This window comes from Columba livia, chromosome 3 (genome assembly GCF_036013475.1).
Source record: "Columba livia isolate bColLiv1 breed racing homer chromosome 3, bColLiv1.pat.W.v2, whole genome shotgun sequence".
In the NCBI taxonomy this organism is placed as follows: Eukaryota; Metazoa; Chordata; class Aves; order Columbiformes; family Columbidae; genus Columba; species Columba livia.
Window position 1 is genome coordinate 52,411,189 of NC_088604.1, and position 25,609 is coordinate 52,436,797.

Consider the following 25,609-nt stretch of genomic DNA (forward strand, 5'->3'; position numbering starts at 1 on the left):
GCTACAGATAAGCCGCACTATCCTTCCTGCTGGCTGCTGATGGGCTTGTGGACTGTAAGACTGGCATTTGCTGCCCTGCCCAGTAGGTTCAGAGAGTTACAGTGCAAATGAGTCTGTGTGGTGTGTAGTAGCTCTTGCTGCACAGGACACTACACTTTTACCTTTCTACCTTCCAAAGGCCCAGTTCAGCAACGAGTCTGATTAATTCTGATTAACACCCAGAAAACAATATGATACATTCAGGTAAAAAAAAAAAATGTAATAGTTTAGTAAGCTTGTTAAAAGACCTAACACCAACTCAGTACACTGAAGCTTTGTCTGACTGGCCTTAAGAGTCTGTTTTTCATCTCCTGGTTCAGTTTAACACCTCAGCACATGCCGAAGACTAGATGTGCCATTAACAGCACTGGAGATGGACTTGCCCAGGACTAGGCTTATCTAATACATGCAGACACTCAACCCAGCCTGAAACCAGAGAGACACACATTCAAACAGGAGATGTATAGTCCCAGCACTTGACCCCAGGGGCTTTAAACCAAAAGCACATGATGCAGCCACACCAGGCCTGCTTATGCCTCACCTCACAGTATCACACAGTATCACAGTATGTTTGGGATTGGAAGGGACCTCAAAAGATCATCTAGTCCAATCCCTCATAATGAGGTTATAGAGCAGAACGTGTTTGACACTAAGCACCTGTGAACCCCCAGGGTGACAGCAGTGTGTCTCAGGAGGGATGGACACCTGGCTACACACCCCTCTTTTCTAGTAGGGTGGGTCCATATGGAGAGCCAGCTACCTTCTCTCCTGACATGACAAAGACCTGTGTAGTCACCTGCATTTAGCAGCCCAGGTCTACTAAAAGCCCAGCTTTTCCAGAGAGCTCCAGGAGTACGCTTCACACACAAGTTGCATATCAGGGGGACACTGGCCTGTCCAGCTGCCAGGTTTGAGCACCACTTAGCTAAACTGTCATTCCTGTGTGCCAAAACACTGTTAAGCATTGGAATGACAACAATCACTTACATCTGATTCCCAGCAGTAGGGAGAGGTTAGGCTCCTTGCCCTGAGCTCTCTGGGTGAGAATACTGCATAGTGCTTTCAAGTCAAACAAGCAATGGGACATCTCCTTGAACAACTGGTCTGCGACCGGCATCTTCTCAGACACTGGCTGCCTGGACTGCTCCATCTGCCGCATCTGCTCCTTCAGGGAAGCATTCTCTTCCATCAGTCTTTGGTTCTTTGTGAAAAGCAAACAGGAAAAAGCAAAAAGTTAGTCTGCAGCATGCACTGTAGCAGAAAGTTTCCTGGTTCAAACCACAAACAATATGATTAAACACAATTAATTTCCATACATGTCATCAATATTTCTCTACCTTTCCAAAGCTCTTACTTGGCTGTCTAGTTCATGTTACCATTGCTTAGCAGCCTTCACTCTTGAAGCTCTCACTTCCTGAAGTAGGGATGGTATCTATTACATGTCTGCACAGCAGCCAGCATGGTTAAATACGTATTTAAGCTCATAGAGCCCTACCATGAGATGTCATAATCAATTTACAAGGTTCTTCCCAGCTGGTGTGGTCAGAGGTTGGGTGTTCAGAGTCTTTACTTACTTCAGAGAGAACTTTGTTTAACTGCTCTATATTCTTTTCTTTTTCTTCAAGATCATTTGTCATCTTCTGAACTACCAGCTTTTCTTGCAGAAGCGTCTCTTGCATAGACTAAATGGAATGAAAACACAGGTAATGGTTTAAAATTTTTGTACTTTATATCAGCATTGACAAAAAACGCACCCTCAGTAACTTTCTAGTTTCAGTTATTTATTGCTTTGTATTCATTCTTCATTTTTTATTTTCTACCATTTTCACCTGGTAATATTCAGCTGGACCCCAACAGCTCTCTGTATAATAAGACAGCTATTCCAAATGTCAGTGAAACTCTTTAAATAAGCACTATCTGTTTAGAAACAAAAAGACTATGTATGCAAAGCATTCCTCCAATATGGAATACACGAAGTCTAAAATAACCAGGCAATATTGCTTATTCTAACAAAATTATTTCACTTTAAATAAGCAGCAAATTAATAACAGCTAAGCTTCATTCGTGCAATTCCAAGTTGTAAGTGAACATTTTTTTGGCCTTTATTTTCCACACAGACTGTAGTCAGACTTCCCACAACCTTTCACAACACAGAACTCGCTTCCCTTCTACACAGCTGAGAAGAAAGCCTTTGACAGTTGATACAGAGCAGCAACCTCTTTAAAACCATCAACACACAAGATAAATCAGAACAGTCTACACAACTCTACCATGTTGAAAAAAACAACAGCAGGCAAAAAAGTAACTTATTTGTAGTTTATAGTATCATTTTTAACAGATACAATAATGACTAGTTTCTGTAATGAAAACAGCAGTAGGTTTCTAGGATGCTGTTTTACTTAAGTATTAGAGCTTTCCAGGACTGACTTCCACATCAGTCACAAGCAGCAACAAATAACTGCTGCAACACGGAATCAGCTGCTGTCAATTCCCCGGTTTCCACCTACAGAGTTGAAACGGAAAAATTCAGAGATATTTCCAAAGTGGATTTTTTTTTAAATGAATTCAGCGAGACCACAGGTGTCTTTGTTTTTAAAATCACTCATATTTATTCCACTAGTGGGCTTTTAGATCTGTAGATATGTCTTTTAAGGTCATCTGGCAAAATTCAGAAAGAGGGATATTCAAACCACTGTATCTGAATACTAGTAACAATGAATAGGGATTAGATACACTCCTGACACTTTAAAACAGACAGATCCTTTCAGCTTTCACAAAGAAAAAAAAAAAATCCTCTTTTGTCATTAATGGTATTACTCACAAATCCAATGCTGTGCTATCACAGTGCATATAAAGTGTCCTCCTCATTCCTAGCTCAGCACGTTAATATATAAAACCTATTGCCCGATTTCAATTATAAGATGCAAATCTGATCCCATCATGCTCAAAATACAGCTAGAGCACTGGTGAAAATGGCGTGTGCCTTGGCACAGTTTGACTGTAACCTTCCACAGAGTGGGACCAGAGTCCATGATGGAGGGAGAAGATGCATTTGACTGATTTATGGAATGACACTGTTCCAGAAAAATGTTTTTTTCTTGAATCTCTGTAGGAACAATCCTAACGATAATTCTGATACTTCTTCCAAAGCAGAGAACTGTCTCACAGGGAATTCTATACGGTAGCTTCAATAAAATGCTACAGAAAGATCAGTGTTGCTCTTCAGTAAGAGATATGTTTAAATTGTTGCCCTGTGACTCTGCGGCTTTATTCAAAGAAAGAAAAAAAATCAAAGCTCCCCACTTGACTGAACCAAAGCAAATTGTGTCAACCTATGTTGGCTTTGGTGCCTTAGGAAAACAATTTGGCTTTGGAAAAGAAGCCAAATTTACTCTTGTGCAAGTTGCTCCTGAGACATATGAAGAATGGAACTTTCAGAGCACCAGCACTGGGGACTGTAGCACATAGGAGAAGATGTCTATATAGAGGCCTGCCCTTTATCATGTGTGTGGCCTATCACGTGGCCAAGAGGCCATTTAATTGACTTGCCAGCTCTAAGAATTATTAGTGCTGACAAGAAGGCAGGAAGCAACGAGAGGTAAGGCTGGGCTGACAGCAAGTGGAGTTTTCAATGGCCTGGCCACTGACTAAATTTCCCAACACAGTCAGGTCAACACCCCACACGCAGTGAGAAAAGCCAGTACTTTGTCACACCCTTTGCACAAATGGAAAACAGTGGTGCTAAAACTGACATACTCAATAAGGACTAAAAAAATCCACACCTTACTTTCATGTAAGTAATAAGAATCAGTAGTCAGAGCCCAGAAACGACTGCTTGTTTTTAAAGCTGTTTTCACACACTTGACCTGCTTCTCAGTTCACCCCCACCGTGCCCTGTGAAAGGAAGAGCTGCAGTAACGTGCATCCTAAAGATAAGCTGTGCGAGAAGTCGCAGCTTCACACTCCAGCGGGAGGAAGGGGCGGAAGAACGAGGGCCCTGCCCCACGTCAGAGGAAACACTCGGGGCAGGAAATAGCTCTGCTTCAGACATTTCCTTCGCCGTGCCTGCAGATGAGCTCGACCCACAGTGGCGTTAACCCATCTCCTTTAGTTTTTCTAAAAAACATTCCCTACTGAGAGAAATGGCCATATTGAGTCAGACTGAAGGTCGCTCTTGCTGCGTGTCTGCAGCCAAACAGAAGATGCTTTGGGAAAAGGAGGAGAACAGGGCAATACAGTAACAACAGGTACCCAAAACACCCTCCCAGCTTCCAAGTATCTCCAAATTTTAAGAGTGTTTGATGTGCTTCTCTCCAAGGACACCGAGAGCCCTAGTCACATGTAACAATACGACCACTCCCACATTTCATGTTTGTGTCAATGCCAAACATCGAAGGTTTGACTGTGCAGCCCTTCTGTGTACCTGGTAAGGAATATAGGAAATATTGCCTTCCCCAGTGTATTTTCAGAACTGCATCTGCTGCTAAATTTACATGAATGTGCAAACTACTCCAAAAACAATTTCTAGAATACTCCAAATAATGCGCACATGTTCAGCTCATGAGTTGTACCATCTAACAGGAACTACTGGAAGTGGAAATCAGTGTTTATTTCTAAAAGATACATCCTCTGCTAACATAAAGCTCAGAAAAAACACACATGCTTACCAGCTTGGCCAAGCCCACAGTTCTCTGATTTCCCAGTGCTCACACTGCTATGAGTCCTTTGTACTTCACCCTTACTTTTTCCATACAATTTCCAAACTTACAATTTGGTGGCATCACTTCCAGGTTTGTATTTATTGTGATGGACAGCACTGACAGATGTACTTTGGGTAACATAGGCATTGTACAACCTGACTTATTTCTACTGTATTTTTCACACCAAACCTGTTTGTGATATCTACATTAACCATGTAAATACAGATGTTTTAAACACCATTCTCATCCCTAATTTTTCTGAAGATGTGTTATATATGCAGCATGACATCTTGTCAAGACCAACCAGAATTTTAATCCCTCACACTCATAAGAACAAATCAACCAAGCAAAACCATACAAGGAAGATCAAAATCATTCCACTATGATTACAAGCAAATAGAAACTGCTATCTGAAACAGAATTTGTTTTCAGCTTGCAAGTTAAAAACAATGAACTAAAATACCTTCTCAAGAATAAGTTTACAACATGGTAGAAGATGGGGAATAAAATGAGATCTTCTGAGCTGAAGATGATAAATTGTATCTCTATGCTGATAAGGGATTTCTGTTTCTAATGAACTAATTTTCAACGCTTCCCAGGGAACAAATGTGGAAGGTAAGGGACATCAAGCATACAAAGAAGCTGCTGTAGTCTACAAGTAATTTGAGGGCTAATACCACTTTCAAATCTTATTTTCTGTCCTTATATAAAATACCTCAAAAGAGGAGAAGAGAAAATCCCAGATGACAGAACACCCCTCTGTTCACAGACTGTCACAACCACTCAGCATCTCCCAGTCTCAGCTCCCTAAAGTCACTTCAAACTAAGCACACAAAACAGCCACCTGTGTAACATGCATGAGGATCGCTAGTCTCAATATAAAGGTGATGGAGAGAAATAGATCAGAAAGTTCAGGAAATATGAAAATATTTAGGTTGGTGATAATACATTTAGGCAAGTTGTGCATATTTCTTATAAACACAACAAATACACACAGTGTATCTGTAAATATTCTTAACTAAACTATGAAGAGGATCTCAAAAGGAGCTCAATTTGAACTTGTTTTTTAAAATTATGAAACATCAAAAACCGCATCTTCCTGTGGCACAACTTTTGCACGTAACAGGCTGTTCCATGAAAATATTTTAATTTGACAAATTTTGTCTTCCTAAAACAAAGAGAAGCTTAAATCATTTTGCTTTTCAGTTAACAGATGCATGTTATGTTGCAACTTAAATTCCTCTACTGCTTCTCTACAGAGGTATTTAATACATTTTAATTTAATTAAGCAAAAATATGGTTGTAGACAGGAATGAAGCCTGCTATTTACCTGCACAGTGGAGAAAGGACAAATTTAATGGTGGAAGATAATTTACTTTCAACAGCTACAAATATGCAAACTTGGCTCCAGTGTGCAGAGTGAAATAAGAAAGCACATTCTCTTAGCCAGGAGTATGCAAGTAGTTCCCTGTCTCTTGGTTATTTGGGTTCGAGCTCCATAGAGTGCTCCCTTTCAGTTTGGAAGGAGCAGGCATTCAGTTGATTGTTTATTATGATTTTATTGTTCTTCCAAACCTAATGTACACAGAGCCAATGCAGAAGCACCTTCTCAAAGGACAACCCTGTCACTTCAGTCTTTCTGGAGGGTGAGGAAGCCAAAAATGTGGAGATGTGCCAATCTAGAAGAAGAATGCAGCTAGAATTAATTTAATTTGGCTTCAGGATTTGCTGAAAGCAGATGTTTGGGGTTTTTTTAAATGCTCGGCTTTTTCTAGAGCATGTCATACCTTCTTCCCTATTACCTGTATAACATTTCCTTTTCTCCACAACAAACTCTGGTCACTAAGTAACTTTCAAGCATCAGGGGCCTGTTGTGTTAATCTGATCCACGAAGCCACAACTGACTCCCAGCTGACAACCTCTGCTGTCTTGAGAAATCCTTGGCTCCACGCTAGGTGCCCAAGACCCGCCAAGAGAGTTACGATATCAAAGTGAGTGATGTGTCAGAAAATAGTTCAACAGGGACCTGCTTAAACAACATGAAATGTGAAGCGGCACGATTTAGAAGGGCACCTGTCTCTACTAAAGATGTCAGCAGTGAAGCTCTTCATCAATACCACTTTTTGTATTTTGGAAGATCATCTGAAACCCAGAGTTGGATGGGAGGCTTCACTGTTAGTTACAGAGGCAATCCTCACACTTGAAACAGGCAGCTCTCATATGACATCCACTAGACCAGCAGAAGAAGGATGCCACATAGCAACAGTTTTTCACTTCATGGTAAGTATTTGCAATGTGCTAAACCATACAAACATCAACAACATTTTAAGCCTGCAAAAAACCACTGGTCAACTACAGGCCATAAGATTAAGTTCTTGGCATTTCTACCTTTGCTTCCTATTTGGGAAAAGGATGAAATTCTAATTTAGCAATGTTACCTTTATGAACTCAAACCAGAGTAAATAACAGAATGTACACACTTCCTTACCTGCATGTCTAAAAGGAGTCCGGCTATCTGATTTTGTTGATTGTCTATGACCTAGAATATAAAATTGAGCAATTTAAAAAGCTGCAATCTCTTTAGATGCTTTTTTAAAAAAATCACCTTAAAGGTGTGTAGCCATAGATTTTTAAATGGGATCTTTGAAAATGTCAACGATAAGACAGAGAGTTTAACTCTGACAGAAGAGGAAATTCAAGCAAAATAAACACACTGAACAGAAATAGGTATTGAAAAGAAATTTCAATTAACAACAAGGGTATAATTCCTCAGTGAGATATTTATTTCTAAAATTAAAAAAGATTAAAGAAATGCAGGACTCACGGTTAAAGATGTCCCCAGCAGATCATTTGCACACTCACCTTACTGGCTTTCTCATTCTTTTCTTTGAGACATTCATTCTCGCTTTGAAGCTGTTTTGTGTCCAACATGGGAAGACGAATACCATCTTCCAGGCATTTTTCTACTTTCTGCTGTAAACTGTCATTCAACATGAAAGAAAAAGTAAATGCACTGGCCGAAACAAAAACAGCTGTGTGTTCTAGTAAAAAATTAGAAAGTTGCACGATCTTCCAACGAGAACTGTAAAACCGTATCAGGCTGAATCCAGCCTATGAATGAGCAAGCCAACAGGGGATGAATGATACTAAAGCCTAAACTACTGAAGTTACTGTGGCCCTGACAAGAAGAGATTCCTTCACGCAGGAATGGTCTCATGGGCCAGATTCTGTGCTGCATCTCCCAAAAGGCACAGCTTGAGCAGTATGGTGTAGGGAGAGCAGGCAGAGGGGTGGTGTTCACAGCTGCTCTGTGCTCCTGTGGGAGGCAAAGCCAGCACCAGCACAGATCAGAGGAGTCTTTAAACCTCTCAAAATTACCAGAGCTTCAAAATCAGACTCTCTCACTGTGACATGTACAGCTCAACCCAGAGTCCAGAACCAGAGGTTGCACTGAGGACTGGTGGCCTGTCCTTCATGCCCTCTGTGACGTGTAAGGGGGCGCTTGCAGACACTCCTGCCAGCTGCTCCCACACAAGGGCACAACCTTCAGACCCTCTGTAGCTCAACTCAAGCTCCTCCATGTAGCCAGAGCCTTTGCCTGCTCACCCGCTCTCAGAAAGGAAATACATTTTATTAGTGTTAATCTTGCTGTCTAATTTAGAAACCAGAGGCCATCTCAGTTATTTGTAGGCTTTCAAAAAAGACAAAATGATCCTGTTCTAGATTATGACGGCAGGAAGAAAAAAGGCCTTTCATTGGTAAGATGGAAACAATGCATCAACAATTTGGCTGGCAAGGTGTCCCAACCAGCTTGCCTTTCATCATGGAAACACTTTCAGACTCCTGTGGCATGCACCTTCATCCAATGGATGGAGAGTGAACTCTAGTAACAACCACATAAATTATCAAAACTGATTCCCTCCTGCTTCATCCCCCCCCTTTTTCAAAAATAAGCATTTAAGTAGCTCTCCTGATCTACAATGTACCATAGTAACAGTGTCTCCATGTCTCATCTGGAATCTTCTCGTGGATATCTATCCCATTTGTTTTTTCATAGTTACGCAAGTTCAATGACAGCAGATTAGCTACAGCTAAATCTCTCTGTAATTACCCCCATCCTCAGTGAAAAGGTAAGAAACAGCTATAATTCATCAAAATGTTGACTCTTCCCCGATACACCCATCAGCTAATATCCAAGGAGCTTTTTCACAGCTTCTGCAGGATTAGTTATCAAATACAAGTGCTGACAGCTTCTATACAACGCCCCTTTGCTGCACACATTTATTCTATATTTTATCTGGAAGTGCTTTCAGACTCCTGTGGCATGCACCTTCATCCAACGGAGGGACAGTGAACTGTAGTAACAACCACATAAATTATCAAAACTGATTCCCTCCTATGATGCCATTGCATGTGTCCCACATCTTTAAAAAAAATAGTAGAGTGTCCTAGGGTGACTATTCTCTGTGTTATTACTTGCAACTTGACATAAATCAAAATCTTACCGGATTTCCTATTGTACTACATTGTCATTCTGCACAGTAACAGATTTATGCCATGAAAAATCATCAGCATTGTAACAGATTAAGCGTGTAAATAACATTAGGTCTTGACATTGGGTGGGAAACACACCCGTTTCAGGGCACAGCCCAAGCAGCTGTTCGTACCTCTGTACTGTTGTGACCAGCTCTTTTTCTTTTTTCTTCTGACACACCAGTTGCAATTCTCTCTCTCTGCACTGCGATCGGGCCTCTGCGAGCTTCTTTTCCAACTCAGTCATAGTTTCTTGAAGTTCCTTATTCTTCTCTTCTAGAATTTGCAGCTAAAACAGGTTACATTAGTCAGACACGATGTCACATTAGCAGGTCTTGCAGCAGGCCACAGCCTTGCAGTTACCTTCTGTCTAATCTTGGTCCCATTTCACTTATCTGAGTATGAGAATCCCTAATAGCTACAGTGCTTTCTAAAACATTGAAATACTTCTCTTCCTAAACAGACGGGGAAAAATATGTGTTGAAACAATAAGATCTGACAACAGATATTAGGTAGTTTACTTGTATTTTTAAAATGTAAACCAAACTCCCTTTACCTTACCTGTTTAGTCTGCCCTTCTATATCATCCAGTGTTGGTAGGTCAGCCAGATATTTTTCTAACGTTTCAATTCGTCTTTGTTTTTCTTTGTTTTGCTCAGACTCTTTCTGGTATTTCTTTTTCAGGCTATTAATAAATCGGTCTCTAGTTTTAAGCTAGAAGAAAGCAAGAGTAAATGTTTTACAATTACAGTGAAAAATAGACCTGCTTTAGAAGCAGATGCTGATCAGCCTTCAAGAATTGTACTCTCAGCTGCATGAAATGGTTGGTTACTGCAGAAAACAAAACCAAAGAATGATTAATCCCAGCAGCATTAAGTCACCGACCCACACATGACTTCAAAGCACAGTTCCTTCACCTCTGCCCAGAACACTCCATGTACCTTGTGATATAAAAACATTACAATTCAATAGTTTAAATATTCTTTATTATTTCACCAGTAGGGAAGTTCACATGCAACAAATGATAACAAAATATTTTAGTTCTTCTTACTCTGGCCTGGAAAACAACTTAAAACACAGGGACTTAAGATGCCTGTAGAAAAGATGCTTTAAGAAAGCCACTATTCAGTTCTGATGACCTCTGATGTAACTGCAAGACTATGAAAGTCAGATTTTTGGCTCCAGCTCTTCTTGGGTTAATTTCTTAATTGTCCTATCAGTCTGGAAAAGTTTGTGGTGGGTTTTTTTTTGTGTTTTTTGTTGTTGTTGTTTGGGGTTTTTTTACTACTGTTTTATTTTTGTTTGTACTCCTGGTGCTTATTATACTTTGCTTTATTGCCTAGGTGAAAAAAGGGGAAAGGAAGGCAGGAAAAAAAAAAGAGTATGTTCCAGTCATAGTCCAAGTTAATAAAAACCAGTATCTCTACTGCCAGAACCAAGTTGTAGTAATCCACAGATAACAAACACTTGCCAACTACAGTAAATGCAAAACATACTTCTACTTTGGTGCTACAGACACCCATCTCACTGAGAAATAAATGTGTGACACTGTCAATGCAACAGTAACAGAGCCTACTGAAAAGTTTAAGTAAATAATATCTGGAAAGTTTCTTCCAGAGATGGCCTTCTATATGGGCCACAAAATCAAGGACTGCCAAAAGGCTGGAATTCTCTCTCACCTCAATGTTAACACCATTTTCCCCACTCCCTGGCCAAATCTGGTTTTGGGATGAAAAAACTTCCCTTCTCCACAAAGTCAGACATTCGCTCAGAAATAACCCTAGCACAGCTATTGGCAACAATCCCTCTCATCAGTACAGAAATTATGTTTTTGTCCCCTAACATCGGTCGCTGACCCGGGACACCAAACCTTTGGGTCTGGGCTGCTCTCCGGGTGAGCAGAGCAGAGAATTCCCCACCGGGAATGCTGCACAGCTCCTTCCTCCCTCCACAGTCTTCCTTCAAACAGAACAGCACTGATTTTATTACCAAAGCACATGCTCCCCCTCCCTGGCCTTTCTCTCCTTGAGAGCCTTTTGTTCAGCAAACAGAATGGAAGGGTGTTAGGGGGTGAATCAGGCTGCAGCAGTGCCTACACACGGAGTAAAAGCTGAGGCAGGAAGAAGCAGCTGCATCCAGTTTCTGCCCCTCCTGAATGCTACCCTTAGTGAAAAGCATACTGAAGGAGTCACAGGAATTGGCAAGGCAGAATTCAAGATGAATTATGCTTTCTTCTTTGTCCTCCCACGTGCCACTTCACTGTATCATACTGTTCCTACCTCTGGAACCTGCATTAACATAAATCTAAGTCCTGTAGTAAGGCCAAAGAGGGTATCAGTGACAATGTATCCCCAAACATTAATTAAAAGATGCTTGGCCAATGGCACATTCCTGCCTGCAATGAAGGAAGGCTATGAGAACATTCAAAACTAATTCTGGGTATTATTTCAGCCACCAAAGAAACACCTTGTCAAGAAAGCCCTGCCCAGAACACAGCCCTCTAAGCCCCTTCCTTGTCTCAGACTGAAGTCTACTCTGCACATCCCAGCAAAGCTACAAGAGAATCACTCCTGCTGAGCAGGCACGTACAAGCTCTAAGTGCATCTCAAAATATGAGGCCTGCACTTACAGGCCATGCTAAAAATAGAAATTTAATTTTCATACTCTGTGGTTTTAAATAATACTTTATTTACTGTAATAATACACACTTTAAGCTATGTGAATTCTCAGAGCTTACGAGCTTTTCTTCAAGGCATGTTTAACCGATAACTTTTTAGGATGCATTAACTACAAGTTCAGATTTATCCATTGCCAACACCTACAATCACTAACTATCAATTTTTCTATCACAGACACTTTAGTTGCCTTTTGAGAACAGCTCAGCAACCCACATACTAAGATTCTTCCTAGCAAATAAAACATATGCTGCTGTAACAATGTCAAAAGGAAATCTGGAACACGAAAGACACTTACTTTCTCCTCCATCTTCTTTTTCTCCTCACTAGATTTGTTTGAAATTTGTTTTACGAATTCACTGAGTTGTAATTCCTTATTCTCAGCTGCTGCGATCTTTCGCTCAAGCTCCTCAAGGTGGGATGTTGATCTTTCTGAAACGTGAGGTTGCAGTGATGTGCTCTCATACTGTGCTTGCTTAAAAAAAGAAATAAAATAATCATACAAATGAACACACATATACCACCATATGCTTAGGCAGCACAGCAGAAAAGAGTCCTGCATCTTCTTCCGCTGTCAGGAAGGGTGGGGTTTGGCTTTTCAAACACTAAAATACAGAGTAATAGCATGTATTTCAGGAATCTGGAGCAAAAAAAGTAAAGAAGCTGGACACCTTTGCATTCACAACACAAGCTAATGAACATTGTGGGGCCACTTTCCCCTGAGATTAATGGAAAAGGTGTGACCTTTCTTCCAAAGGAAACACCTGAAAATCCAAACAAAAAGTGTTTTCAAAAGAAATCACTGCCATTGCATTATCATACTATCCTCTAAGAAGAAAAGCACTCTATTAAATGGCTATGGCTATATTAAAGTAAGAGATGCTCCAGTCTCAAGATCCTTCCAAAGCAGAACATTAGTACTACTCAAACCTCAGAGCTGTCACACCTGAGGTGCAGAAGGGTGGAAGGACAAGCCTAAGAATACAGCTACAACCAGAAGGCAGGCCTCCTACCTTCTGGCCTGTACACCAAAATCCTTCTCCCCTTTCATTTCACGCAATTCAATATTACTCTTCTACCTCCACTGCCCACAGACAGAAAAGCACAAAATGGAAATTAGCTGCACTTGGGATGAAAAAGGAGATGCACCCTATTAGGCTTTCAGTTTCAACATTCTTTTAATAACATCAACTGGTGTCTTTAAAGGAATTACACAGGCAGTATTTTTAACTAGCAATATTCCTTCAGCAAAGCGTTAAGAGATTAAAACCTCCATTACACGAGATTTGCATTTGCAAGTGAATCTTGTACAAGGCACACAATTCAAGCAGGAATTCCAACATATTATAAACTTTCTTAACTCTTTAAATTATGAAAGATGAATGCACCTGCTGCTTTATTTAAAGCGTGTTGGGGTACACTAAGATATGTACACTAAAACTTCAGTTTCTGCAGTATTTTTTTTTTAACTCTTAATCTGGACAGAATTTTGAAGAATTTCATCAAAGAACTTCTGGAAGCAGCAAAAACCACATTCCTAGATGTCTGAAAAAGTTTTTGAGTATGTAACTTCAAGGCTCTACTTTAATTTCTCTCCTGTCTCACACAAACCAGATTGTCACCTGATGCACAGCTGTGTTATTCTAAGGATATAATTAATGTCATGCTGTAGTACACCAGCTGACATCCTGGTCCAGTGTTAGTGACAGAAGATAAAGTAATAAAAGAGGGACAGAAAAGCTATTTCTCTGCAAATCTGTCTTTAATATTGTCTTTCTGCATTGCCTTTTGGATATGTGTTTTGCAAAAGTATTCCACCAGTCTGTCTTCACACACCTCTTTCATCTATTTATCAATACAATCTAACCACCCCTTTGGGTAGCACCTCCTTCTCTTCAGAAAACCTTCCATCAAGTTGCTTTCAGATACTCTTAGCAAAACTACTTCATCTCCTAATACCTCCCTGTATAACTGTGCTACAGTCAGGCTGTTAAACCTTTGTTCTTACAGTGTCACAATCCCTTATTCTTGCTCCATATTTATCAGATTTCAAAACAAGTATGTACATAATGCTAATGTAACTTAAATTTCTGCAAATGTAAAGTAAACTACAACACTTCGAGGGTATTCTCCTCCATGCAGTTCACAGCTATACAAATACACAACCATCAATAATCACAAAAGCTCTACATTTTAGCCTGTAGTAAATTCTGAACATGCTTTCAGGTGTCAGTAACCAGGCAACGGAAAGTTTTGCTAAAAGTAAAACATCCATCCTACCTGCAAATTAGTCACATAAGGTTCTTCGCAGTTTGCAAGATGGCTCAGTCTTGCGTGTTGAGCTCGTAATTCATTCTCCCTTATTCTCTGATGTAAATTATTAATTTGCTGCTTTTGCCTGTAATACACAGATTTTATTAGAAAGGAAAGAGAACGGCACAGGGATTAAAAAAACATAGAATTTAAGACTTATACTGAAGAAGACTGTAACAATGCTGTTAGATTACCCTGGATCTACATTAGCTGTGGACTTTTTCCCCACAGCAGCCAAACCGCAACTTGTCTCGTTTACCACTGGAACTGGAGTCTCATCAGGATATGAACTATTAAACCACAGTTGCCACGTATAATAACTTAAGCATATCGCAAAGGATCTCTGCTCAATTGGCAACAATAAACAAAACTTGTGGAAATATGACTGTAAAACTATATCAATTTGGAGGGGGTTGAGAAAGGCTTCTGTTGTCATTCGCTCCCAGGGCCAGAAGTATAAGAAGGAAAAAGCACACAGAAAGCAGAATGAAAACAAGCAAAACTGACATCTTTACGTGGATTTCTGCTCAGCCCCTCTCTTTTTGCCAAAACCGACTTTTGACACAGGTTGAGGAGATTTACAAATCAAGGGGAGCAGAAAGAACTTAAGAAGAAAAACTCATTATGTAAGACAGTCAGCACGGCTTTCCTGCAAGGTCTTTCCTTTTGCTTTCCTTAAGACCTTCTCCTCAACTGCTTTACGTAAGATGTTCTCTACCCCTAGAACAAATAGCTCACTGCATACTAAGCCAGAATTAACCTCTTACACCAATGGCTTGGCCAGTGTGCAGCAGAAACAGTATCACTATTATATCACTATTTAATTCTATCACTATTTAAATCATGACTGCATTTGAACCAGCACAGCAGTAGGGCAAACAGAAGACAGGTCTGGGCCCCAGCCTATGTTAGAGCCCGCGAGATGCGCTGTGCTCTCCAGGGAGTGATGGGCACCTCAAAAACAGACCCCAGAATGGCACGTTCAGCACTCACCAGAAACACACACAGCAACCTGCTCAGTAAGCTTAAAAGCAATTTTGTGCACTCCTTTTATTTTCCCTTTTTACTCTTTTTTTTTTTAATACCAGGACATATTTGCATGCAAGCACGAAATTGTTTCTCAAAACTTCACCTCTAAGCATCCAGTATGATCAGCTTTTCTGGAAATGATGCTGCTGAACTGAGATGACTAAAGCTAATCTTAAGAGAAGATAAATGGCAAATGCAGGTTAACTTCCAAGGGAGAAGACCTGCCAGTGCACACAGCGGAAAAGCAAATCCTCTAAAAGTACAGAAAAATAGACGAGTGGGTTTGATTTTTTAAAATTTGGAGAGGGTCATATTTAAGAAGAGCATCTTGGAAAATTTACTGTAAGTGTACAAAATATGCATTATACACCCTATAAACTAACACAAAAGATGCATTAGTTGAAAATATGTCAACTGTAAATTTTAAGAGGAAAAATAAGATGCAAAAACCCAATTAAAGGGAGTATCTTAGCTACATACATTGTCCTAGCTAGTCATCAGCCAACTGTGTCCCAATTATCTGGTTTACAAGAGGAATTCAAGTATTTCAAAAATAATGAATATATTACAAGTTAAACTTTTAAGCTATACACATTATAGAAGACATGGTGCATGCCTACAGAATATCTTTTTTATGTTTCCACATTTTTTATCTAGAAAGAAAAACGATGAATGGAAAAACAGCATAAACAAGGTGCAATTTGGTAGTACCTTAGAACAATTCATTCAATGCAATTCATAAAAACAGAGCAACCGAATGTATTTACATTATTCCATCGCAAGCCTTAAAATATTCCATATCACCACAGGTGATTTTGAGGCTTCCCTCTTCCATTCTACCATCTACATGGAACAAGCTTGTACAAATAGAAAAGTAGTACGTAACACTCAAAGACTTTGGACACTTCTGGTTGGTGTCTGTATGATAACACTACAAACAAAAAGCTTCACACTTATCTTGGAAGAAGTGGATTTAAGATCAGTTAAAGAATCTGCTCTTAACTTGTAACAGACCTTATATGAGCACAAGAGTTTGTATAACCATATGAGAAAACAGAAAACCTTGATGACTTCTGTGCATGCTTGGTCACAGATACCAAAATTATCTACTGTGAGTTGTCTTAACGTACAAACAGAAGTAATTTTTCATTTTTTATGACCTTATTACTTACTAGACAGATCTATTAAAATATCTTTGCCCCATGTATTTTGAAATTATTTATCCATTTGTCACTTATCCCTTGATGGCACTAAGCGATTTTCTGTTTGTGGCTGACTGGAACTGAGCAGCACCTTCCTTCACAGGCAGGATTTCAATAGCCTGAACTAAACATTACAGCCTGGAGTAAATGTTTTAAAATATTTTTGAACTTCTAATATAGTTTGAGCTACATTACCATATTTCCTTTCATAATCCTTTCCCTACCTTACCAAATCCCTGCAGGAAAAAGGTGAGACACATTAATCCGTGATGAAGCAGAGCTGCACTAGCATAGAGCGTAACTAGCTTGTTTCTTTTCACTCTGCAAAGCATGAACCTCTCCCCCGTTATAAAACCTTGCCAACAAAACACACCATACAAATGTTTTAAGGCTGTGTAGATCCCACGACTTCTTCACATAACTGCCTCTCTGAAAATATCATTAACCTCACGACACCCAGAAACAAAAATTCTGAGAACAGCCCAGCAGTCACAAGCAGAACAGAAGATAAGCACCATAGAAACATATTTACTATTTACATACAATCCTGGACTTCATACCAGATGCATTTTATCACTGATGTTCTCATATGCTAAGACAGTTTTAATCCTGTTAGCCCACAGCTGTTACTATTAATCCTCTGCATAACCACAGGCTGTGAACTTTAAATAACGGGAATGTAGAGAAGTTCAAATGCTCTCAGAAACACAGCTCACGTATTGCAGTGGGAACACTGTCCCCAGAAGCCTCCCTATTATCGATCAATCATTCCAGCACTTTCAAAAACAAACAAAAACAAAGCACACCAAACCAAAAACCAACAACAAAACAACCTTCAGCATTAAGGTATCCAAAATTCTGCTCAGATACAGGGCAACTGCCTCTCTGGGTAGGCCCAAACCAGATATAAATAATTCTGAAACTGAGGGATTTTACCTTCTAGGCAGCAACACTCCTGTCACCCTGTACCCGCTCTAACATTTACAAACTCGTGCGAATCCTCTGTGTTCGTGGAGGGCCAGACTAGAGATGACCGAAACTCTGCAGCTGTTGGGACCAATGCTGGCAAACTCTACTCTTCCCTTTCTCTGATCAGCTGCTAACACACTCAACTCTTCCCAAGGGTTTGAGATGTTTTAAAAAAGGATATTTTTTTTTGGCCACAGATGCTATAGCTATGCAGCTGCACTGCACCAATCTGACTTACTCCTTTTCCTGTAACTTTCAATGCAGGAACTTCTAATCATTCAGTCTTATACAGGACTGAGGTCTTCAGAGATGGAGCTCCTCAACCTTTTGTGATTCCAGAAGCCATCTGCATACCAATGGGTGTGGGCTGTGGTCTGAGCTCAAGGCATGGGGGAATCTGACAGGAGCCCACCCTTGAGACTCGCGTTTGCAGAAACCAGACCACCGCTCACACAACCAGGTTCAAAGAAAATTCTGTACCTAAGCGCCATGGAAACGACTTTCCTTCAAAAATTCCCTGCTTTGTTTTGTTTTTTTTTCCATGAGTGGGTGTTAGTTCTATGTTGATGGCAAAGGGTTATTGGCGTATTACACGAACGTCACAGGAGTTCTCACATAGTTACATTCAGCTCCTTTGTCTAAAGAGAAAATACTCCATAAAGTTTATCTTCATATGTCTGTCTTGACATGTCCCCGACCTTACACTCAGACTTCAGGAGAACAGAAAAGGGGGCAATACCCTTCTCTCAAGCCACCAATCAACCAAAAAGACTCATATGGGAGAAAACTTTGTTAAAAAAAGTCACAAAAGGCAGGAGGAATGAAAAACATCCTCTTGGGAGGGACATTTAAAAGTATTCCTTATTTAAATTGATGCTTCAGAAGAATGTCATTAAAAGATGTATAAACTTGAACTCTTCTATCCAGTCCATTAATACAAACATTACACTAACAACATTGTTTTCACAAAAAGTTATGGCATAAATCTTTCCAGCTGTCCCTCAGAGTGTAATATTGTCTCCAGGAATGGGGGGTGGCACTGCAGAAGCAAACAGACAAAAAAACCCCCTGAAACTCCTTTTGACCTAGGAGAAGATTTTGGTACACAGAAGACCATTGCAGTTACCCACAGAAGAGTTCTACAATGAAGACAGTGAAGGCATTGTCAAGTACTTTTCTTCAGATACAATGATTTTAAGGCTTGCTTTATTTTTTTTCCCCTCAAAAGCAACCCTACTTGTTAATAGTTTCACTACCATTACTGTCATTATTACTTTTATTCTAAAAATCTCACTGATACCCTGGACTATGCCTTTTCACCCAATTTTTGGAACCTCCAGCCACAATTTATAAATATCCTGAGATGGAATCCTCCCTGAGCTGCTCCCAGGTGCATTCTTTCCGAGAGAACTTAGCTGAAGTAACAGGTTATCCAACATACATGACTTAAGTGGTGGCTATGTATTCTGCTGTCCCCCATAACCACCACTGCTGTCCCAATTCCCACATGTCAGTTATTCACATGCTAGCTAGATTATTTATGGAAAACTCCACTATTTTCACAAAGTAATGACTCTGGCTTACTTCCAGGTCTTGTAAAATGCACGCATCTTTTGTTCTCTTTATTTCACTGTGCGTTCTTGATTTTTGTAAACAATATTTCAAGGCTTCAGTCGTGTTTCGCTGCTGCAGATCGATGACATATTACATGGAAGGAAAAGCTACAAACGTATCACGGCAGATCACAGAATTTTCTCACCTTTCCAGAATTACCAGCTTATCTCTACACAAACCACTGGCACTAGAGACTAGGTTACCTAAGATGTTGATTCTGTAAAGCTATTTTCACGGCATTTAAGGAGAGTAGTTCTTACCTGGCTTCCTGCCTGCCATAGATACCTCCACTCCCACACAGTCATCTCTGTGGTGAGCCCAACAATTTAAATCAAGCTGAAGCATGTCAATTATCAGGAAGCTAAAAGCCCACACTTGAAGGATTGAAATCAATGAGGTGACATATGCCAGCATGGTTTTGGCAGGTCTCTGCCAATGTCCTTTGCAGCAGAAGAAAGCAAAAGGCATTGTTCCTGAATGTTGCTATGTTTGGGCAGAAAGTCAATTCTGAGCAGCAAGCATTTGCAAAAGATGGTTCACTAAATATCTCAAACTTCCACCTTCCTCATGCTGAGGGGATGGAGGGCAAAAGTAAGTCCCATCGTACTTTCAACCAGTTACGCACCTAAGGAAAATAAACACTCTTTTAAAGCCCTTACAAACGGCAAAACAGCCCACCAGCTACTCTCTTCTCTTCTAACATAACAATTAGCGTGCCCTAACATCAAGTAACTGTTTCTAGCTCACCTAATGCCAGGTCTGTAAACATGCAGCTCACTTTCAGTCGGTATACGGAGATGACAAGAAGAAAATGCACTAAACATTGTGCTGTCCCATCTGTTTGAGGACAGGCTGCTGGTGTTCCTGCTGTGCCCTGGGACATCAGCGCTCAGCCCCTCACTGGGTCGTGGCCCCCTGACCACCAACTCACGCTCCCCAGGAACCCCTGGCCCTCATGGGACTGGAAGGGAGAGAGCAGAGTGAGAAGTTACTGGGGTTGAAGGAGCTGTGGGGTTAAAAACAGGGACAGCCTGAACAATGCTGGCCCTGAGCAAAACTGTGGGGCTGGTCCCTGGAGCTGGGGCCCTGGGATAACACTGAAGGTGAGGGACTGACTAAGGAGGGCTGGTGAGGAGGAGAGGTAAGAGTCCAGGCAGCACAGCTGGGGCTCTACATCCCCTCTCCCGCACACCATGGGTACTGCTCAACCAAGCTGCCCCAGCTGGAACAGGGACACCCCCAACCGCGCCCACCCCGGCATTGCTGTGCCAGCAAGAGTTAGTGCTCTTCTGCAAATCTGAGAAGGGAGAACGGCAGGTCAAATACTGGCCTTAGTGGTAAGAGCATCACCACACTGGGACACTGGTATTTAAAGATTGGACTTAGAAATGTGGGCTAAGGAATGACCAAAAAAGGTTTCACGTCTGTGTTTCAGTTATGGGTCTACTAAATTTGCAGTCTCTCTGCCCACAAACAGTAAGGTGCTGCTTCTGGTGGTGCATCTTCCCCAGACAAACACAGGGAAGACAACCTACTGTGCCCCATGAAATGGCAGCCAAGCTCCCTCCATCCAGGGTGGCTGTGTTTCTACTTACAAAGCTGGCTAGAATCCAGAGGAAGACTACTGCTGCCACTTGATGCTAACTGGATCCATTCAAATGAGCAAAAAGAAAGTTAAAGCTGTAAAAGTGAAGTATCAATTGGCAGGGGAAGAGGGACACAGATACTGATTTTGATTCATTTGTAGTTCTGTCCGTTAGCTCAAACAATCCCCTTTGAAAGCTCCAGTCAGCACAAAGGATGTGAATAGGAAAGAATAGCATTCAGCTGAACATGCATGAAATGAACCTGGACTGTCTTCAGAGACCAGCATTAATAATAAATAAGCTGCTAAATATACAAAGTGCTTCTGTGTATGTCTCAAAACCATCAATAAGAGATAACTGACATGCACACCATTTTCTCATATTCACACAGGACAAGCGATCTGTGGACACATGCTTACACAGCACAGACACTCATATATGCATTTGTCTGGAAATAAACCACATTTTCTTCAACCTGGGACCACCTCATCTGTTCTCTATAAACCCATGTTAACCTCACTTATTCTAACATGAAAGAGCATTTAGAAACCCACATCTGCCAGAGAAGCACTTCTTGCCCTCAACTTTTAAGAGCCTTCAATTAGTGTAAATCTAAGTCCTGCATGACAAATCAAGATAAAGTTTCAGTATCTTCAAACACTTCAGGGACTTTAGGAGAGAGCTTCTTCCACCACAGAAGGGACACTAGTAACTTCATAAAAAATAAAATAACAATTGATGCTTACCTTCAAAAATCATGACTTAACCAGAAAGACTTGTTTTAGGTGAAAATGCTTGAGCAGATTCCTCAGAATCAGGATGCAAAGTAAAATATAACATGGATCCTTCTGTATTACGGATATAATTTATTCCACTCCACAGCTGGAGGTATGCTGCTTTGTTTTGTTGCTTAAGAAGTTGGATACCAATTTTTATATCCCTTTGTTTTAAAGGCATGATCCCTTGGGACCAGAAGTGCAAACGTGCAGAGTACCGATAGGGAAAGAGATCAGTAGTAAACAAAGTCCTGAAAACAATGTGAATACATTTTCTGCAATTTGGAAGACAATGCCAAAAAACTCCAACATCAGCAAAGCTCATGAGAAAAAATTATCTCAAATTTCCTATGCAATAAAGTCTGGGGGTTGGGTGAAATTAAGAGCCTGCAGTTCAAAGTCAATACTACCTTCCTACCAGTCACAGGAGAACTTCTCTTGAAGAGAAGATGGGAACACTGCCACTGCGAGTCCAGAGTTGATCACTGTTCTGGAGTGACTGTTATTTTTTAAGTGACTTTTCGGGCTTGCACAGGAATTTGAAATGAAAGCCTGGCCCACAGGAGGTAAGCTAGTGCTGAATCAAGGCAGGCAGGAGCACAGTCAGCAACTGCACTCTCCGAAATGCTCTGGGCTGCTTAGTCAGGGGGGTGTGCAGCATGAGTGGGACACAGACACGACTGCTCAGAGGACTGCACCCTTCCTCCTACAGGGGCGGCTTTTCAAGTTCTTCAGTCTCCTGACAAGATGAATAAAGAGCAAGCCTTGCACCTCCCCTGCTGTTCTCAGCTCTGCTAAATACTAGAACTTCCTAAAGACACTTGAATCTACAGGACAGAAAATGGCTTGGCACCAGTTCCATAGAAAAGGATTTGGGATTGCAGCTGACCGAAAGCACATCATGTTGTACAGCAAAAGGCAAACACTACGCCAGCATGGCCTGTGAGGCAGATGAGCGCTCAGCTGCAGGGAGGCCTCGACCGGCCAGTTTGGACACTTCAGGGAAAAGGTACTCATCAGCTGGAGAGATCTTCAGGAATAACAAAAGCTACCAGAGGTCTAGAAAACATGACCTAGAAGGAAAGACTAAGTCATATTAGGAAAAGTTTCCTCATGTTTCAGCTAATTAATCACCAAACTATCCAACGCAGCAAGGCTGCAGAACATCTACTATTGCAGATAACAACAGCACAGACATCTATCAGGAGTGACACCACTACAGCTTGTCTTCCCTAGCGCCTGGAAGAAAGGTCAGATAAGTCCTTTTTAGACCTACACTCTCTCACTAATGCCAAGATACAGGCTATTACGTGAAAAACTAATGCTAACAAATTCCATTTCTTTGATGTTACTAGTATTTACCTCTGAAAAGGTGAACTTTTACAACTGCTAAAATAATTACTCCCCATCAAAATCTTCCTGGAAGTTTACCAGCCCAAGATACAAAAGCTTCAACCACAAGTTACCTGGGTGACTGCTGATACCAGAAGATAAATGCATCTTTTTCGAGCTATTATTGCAAGCAAAGAGTATTTTCCACAGCAAGACACTCTGAGGAGGTTCCTCACAGACCTACTCCCTGCACACATGCATGTGTTCAGACCATGGGTGGCAAAAAAACTTCAAAGCTTCCTCAAAAATGACACCAAATTATCACTCAAGTGGATATGCTAATGCTACCGATCCTAACAGACCATCTCAAGAGAATAAAAGCTTTACACCAGCAGTAACATAAGTAACATAAGTGCCCATACAGTTTGATGTCACGTGCTGGAGTCAGGACAACTTGACACAAGGCAAAGAAAGTCTAATTCTCTTGTCCAAATGAAAACATCATAATTCAGCTATGGATGGAAAGCTAATGATTTAGCAACTTGTTTTAAGAATGTGAATGTTCTTATGCCTTGAGGAACGACAGCTATTCACTAAAATTATACTTCTGTATCTACTCTTCCTTAAAAAGCTGTTCAAATGCCCTTAAGCTGTCTGGAAGAGAACATCGCATGCACAGTGTTACTCTCAGCAGCTGATGTCATATGTTCAGATATTTGGCATTTATTCACACACCCCCTATATGCAGTCCCTGCCAAACAAACAGTGCCAGGACCACACTAGAGACATCCACGGTGGTTGGCCAGTCTAAAAAGGCATTTGCAAGCGTACCAGACACTGTAATTTCAGAGTTGTTGATGTACTGAACAGAGAAGCAACACAAAATAATTGAAATGTGATGTTGTAATTTTCTAAACCAATACAAACACTGTTGGCTCCCTCTGGTGCTAAATATAATGTAGTGTTACACATTAAACTGCCAGAGTAGTAAGGAAATGATATAATCCAATTATTTTCTACAGTAAGCGACAGACATCCTAGTAATAAATGTTACAGCAGCAGATTTCCTCTTACAGACAAAAATCCTTAAATCCTTACAGCCTGCAGCAACAACTTTTATGTGGAGAAGACAGGACTCACACCTTTAAGTAGTGACATGGCAACCTGCATACACACATGTGCCAGGTTCCCTTCCTCATGCCACATTTTTGATTCCTGGAAGTATGGTCTCCATACCATTTTTTTAAGAGCAGACAAACAATTTCAAGCTATTCATTAAATTGGCAGTGATTCCTGGAGTAGTTTTAAAAGGCTAACCAAAACCACTTTTAAATCCACTCATTTATGCTGTGTACATTTATACTTAAAAATATGCACTTGTGATGCCAAACGGACTTACAAATCAATTTTAACTAATCTATTACTAAATCTGCTGTTCAATACAGTGTATGGAATAAAAATCAAACCACTTGATCTATTCACAGATGCAAGTGGCTGTTTGGGTTTCTAAAAATTCCATGCACAGCTTTGAATTTCCAGGGACACACCACAGGATCTAAATATGATGACTTACATTGAAAACAATATTCCTTGTATAACTTTAGTGACTATTGAAACCTGCTTCCAACTATTCCAGACTGTTAGATTTCCAATACAAAATAAGGAGGTTTAATAATCTAATCCAGAAGGGCTGGATTTTGGTTGCCTCTTTACCATTCTCTGGAAAGAAGGAAAGCAAGCAGCAGTTTTTTCTTCCTTCTCCTGCCCCTCCTCTCTTTTTTACTAAGATTAAGGCAGAACAGCTGAACGATACTGCCCTATACAGAGCCCTGCACATTTGCTACTCAACAGATTTAAGCACCACTATACAGAACAAGGTGTGTGGTGCCAAGTCATATTAATCTCCTGCACCTCCCAGATTAGCAGGGTCCCAGTACAATTCCCAACAGAAGGGGGCTTAACCTTAAAAAACCCCTGGGTAATGACCTGGTGGCTCACAGACAGGCAGGTGAAAATGGCACAAGAAGGGTGTTCTTGGTGTGATTCTTTTCATCCAGCTGTTCCTTGTACCTGTCAACAGTGGGGCCTGGAGCACCATACCAGCTGCTCTCCTGCTCCTCCAGCTTCCAGACAGCAAGTTAAACCATCTCTCTCCAGCTTCTATCCCCCCAGAATTAAGCAAATCTTGCCGGCATCCTCCAGTCATCAGTTTGTAAACTCAGCATCAGTTCTGTAATTTAACTACCACCATCTTGAATCCTAATTAGCCACACTTTAGCAAACTTTATATTTTTATTTTAGGTCACTATTCCCAAATAAATTCAAGTTCTGAAAATAAGTTTAAAGCAAGCTCACTAAGACCAGGAGTTGGAAGACTTTGGTTTACTCCCAAACAACATCTCAGCTCTCAGTGCAAGGCCTTGTGTACCTACGTGTTAAATCTGGAAAATATAAAATTTCTACTAAGCTCCTTGAAGAACGGTATTATTCACACATCAGCCTTCTTAATATCCTATCTAATAAGAAATATAACAGTAGTGCTTTATAATGGGATTCTATTTCTATGATTTTGGAAGGCAGCTATATATCATTTTCACCACGAGTGAAACCAAAAATATTTTTGTCATAGAAAACACTACCTCTTCTTAAAAAAAAAAAACACAACAAACCTGTTGTAAAATCTTTCTAAATATCCATCACTTTGCACTAATTAAAATAGACAAGCTTTATTATCTTAAAATAATTTTATTTCATTTTAAAATAATACTTTTCAAGGCAAATATTTTGCCCAAATGGAGGTTCAACATTCAAAAAAAAGCCTTTTCTGTGATGTATTATTAT

At 40.5% G+C, this 25,609-nt stretch overlaps 1 protein-coding gene across 5 annotated transcripts in view; it reads right to left on the bottom strand.

The window, feature by feature from the left end:
• CEP85L (centrosomal protein 85 like) overlaps positions 1–25,609 on the bottom strand; it is a 150,379-nt gene that overhangs the window by 4,942 nt on the left and 119,828 nt on the right. For all 5 annotated transcript variants that reach the window (XM_021294443.2, XM_065056745.1, XM_065056744.1 and 2 more), the window contains 8 exons: positions 14,228–14,345; positions 12,246–12,422; positions 9,834–9,986; positions 9,407–9,561; positions 7,602–7,719; positions 7,228–7,278; positions 1,614–1,721; positions 1,027–1,240 (listed from right to left, as the gene is read on the bottom strand). In XM_021294443.2, the coding sequence (XP_021150118.2) occupies positions 1,027–1,240; positions 1,614–1,721; positions 7,228–7,278; positions 7,602–7,719; positions 9,407–9,561; positions 9,834–9,986; positions 12,246–12,422; positions 14,228–14,345 (1,094 nt within the window). The remainder of the gene's footprint in view (positions 1–1,026; positions 1,241–1,613; positions 1,722–7,227; positions 7,279–7,601; positions 7,720–9,406; positions 9,562–9,833; positions 9,987–12,245; positions 12,423–14,227; positions 14,346–25,609) is intronic.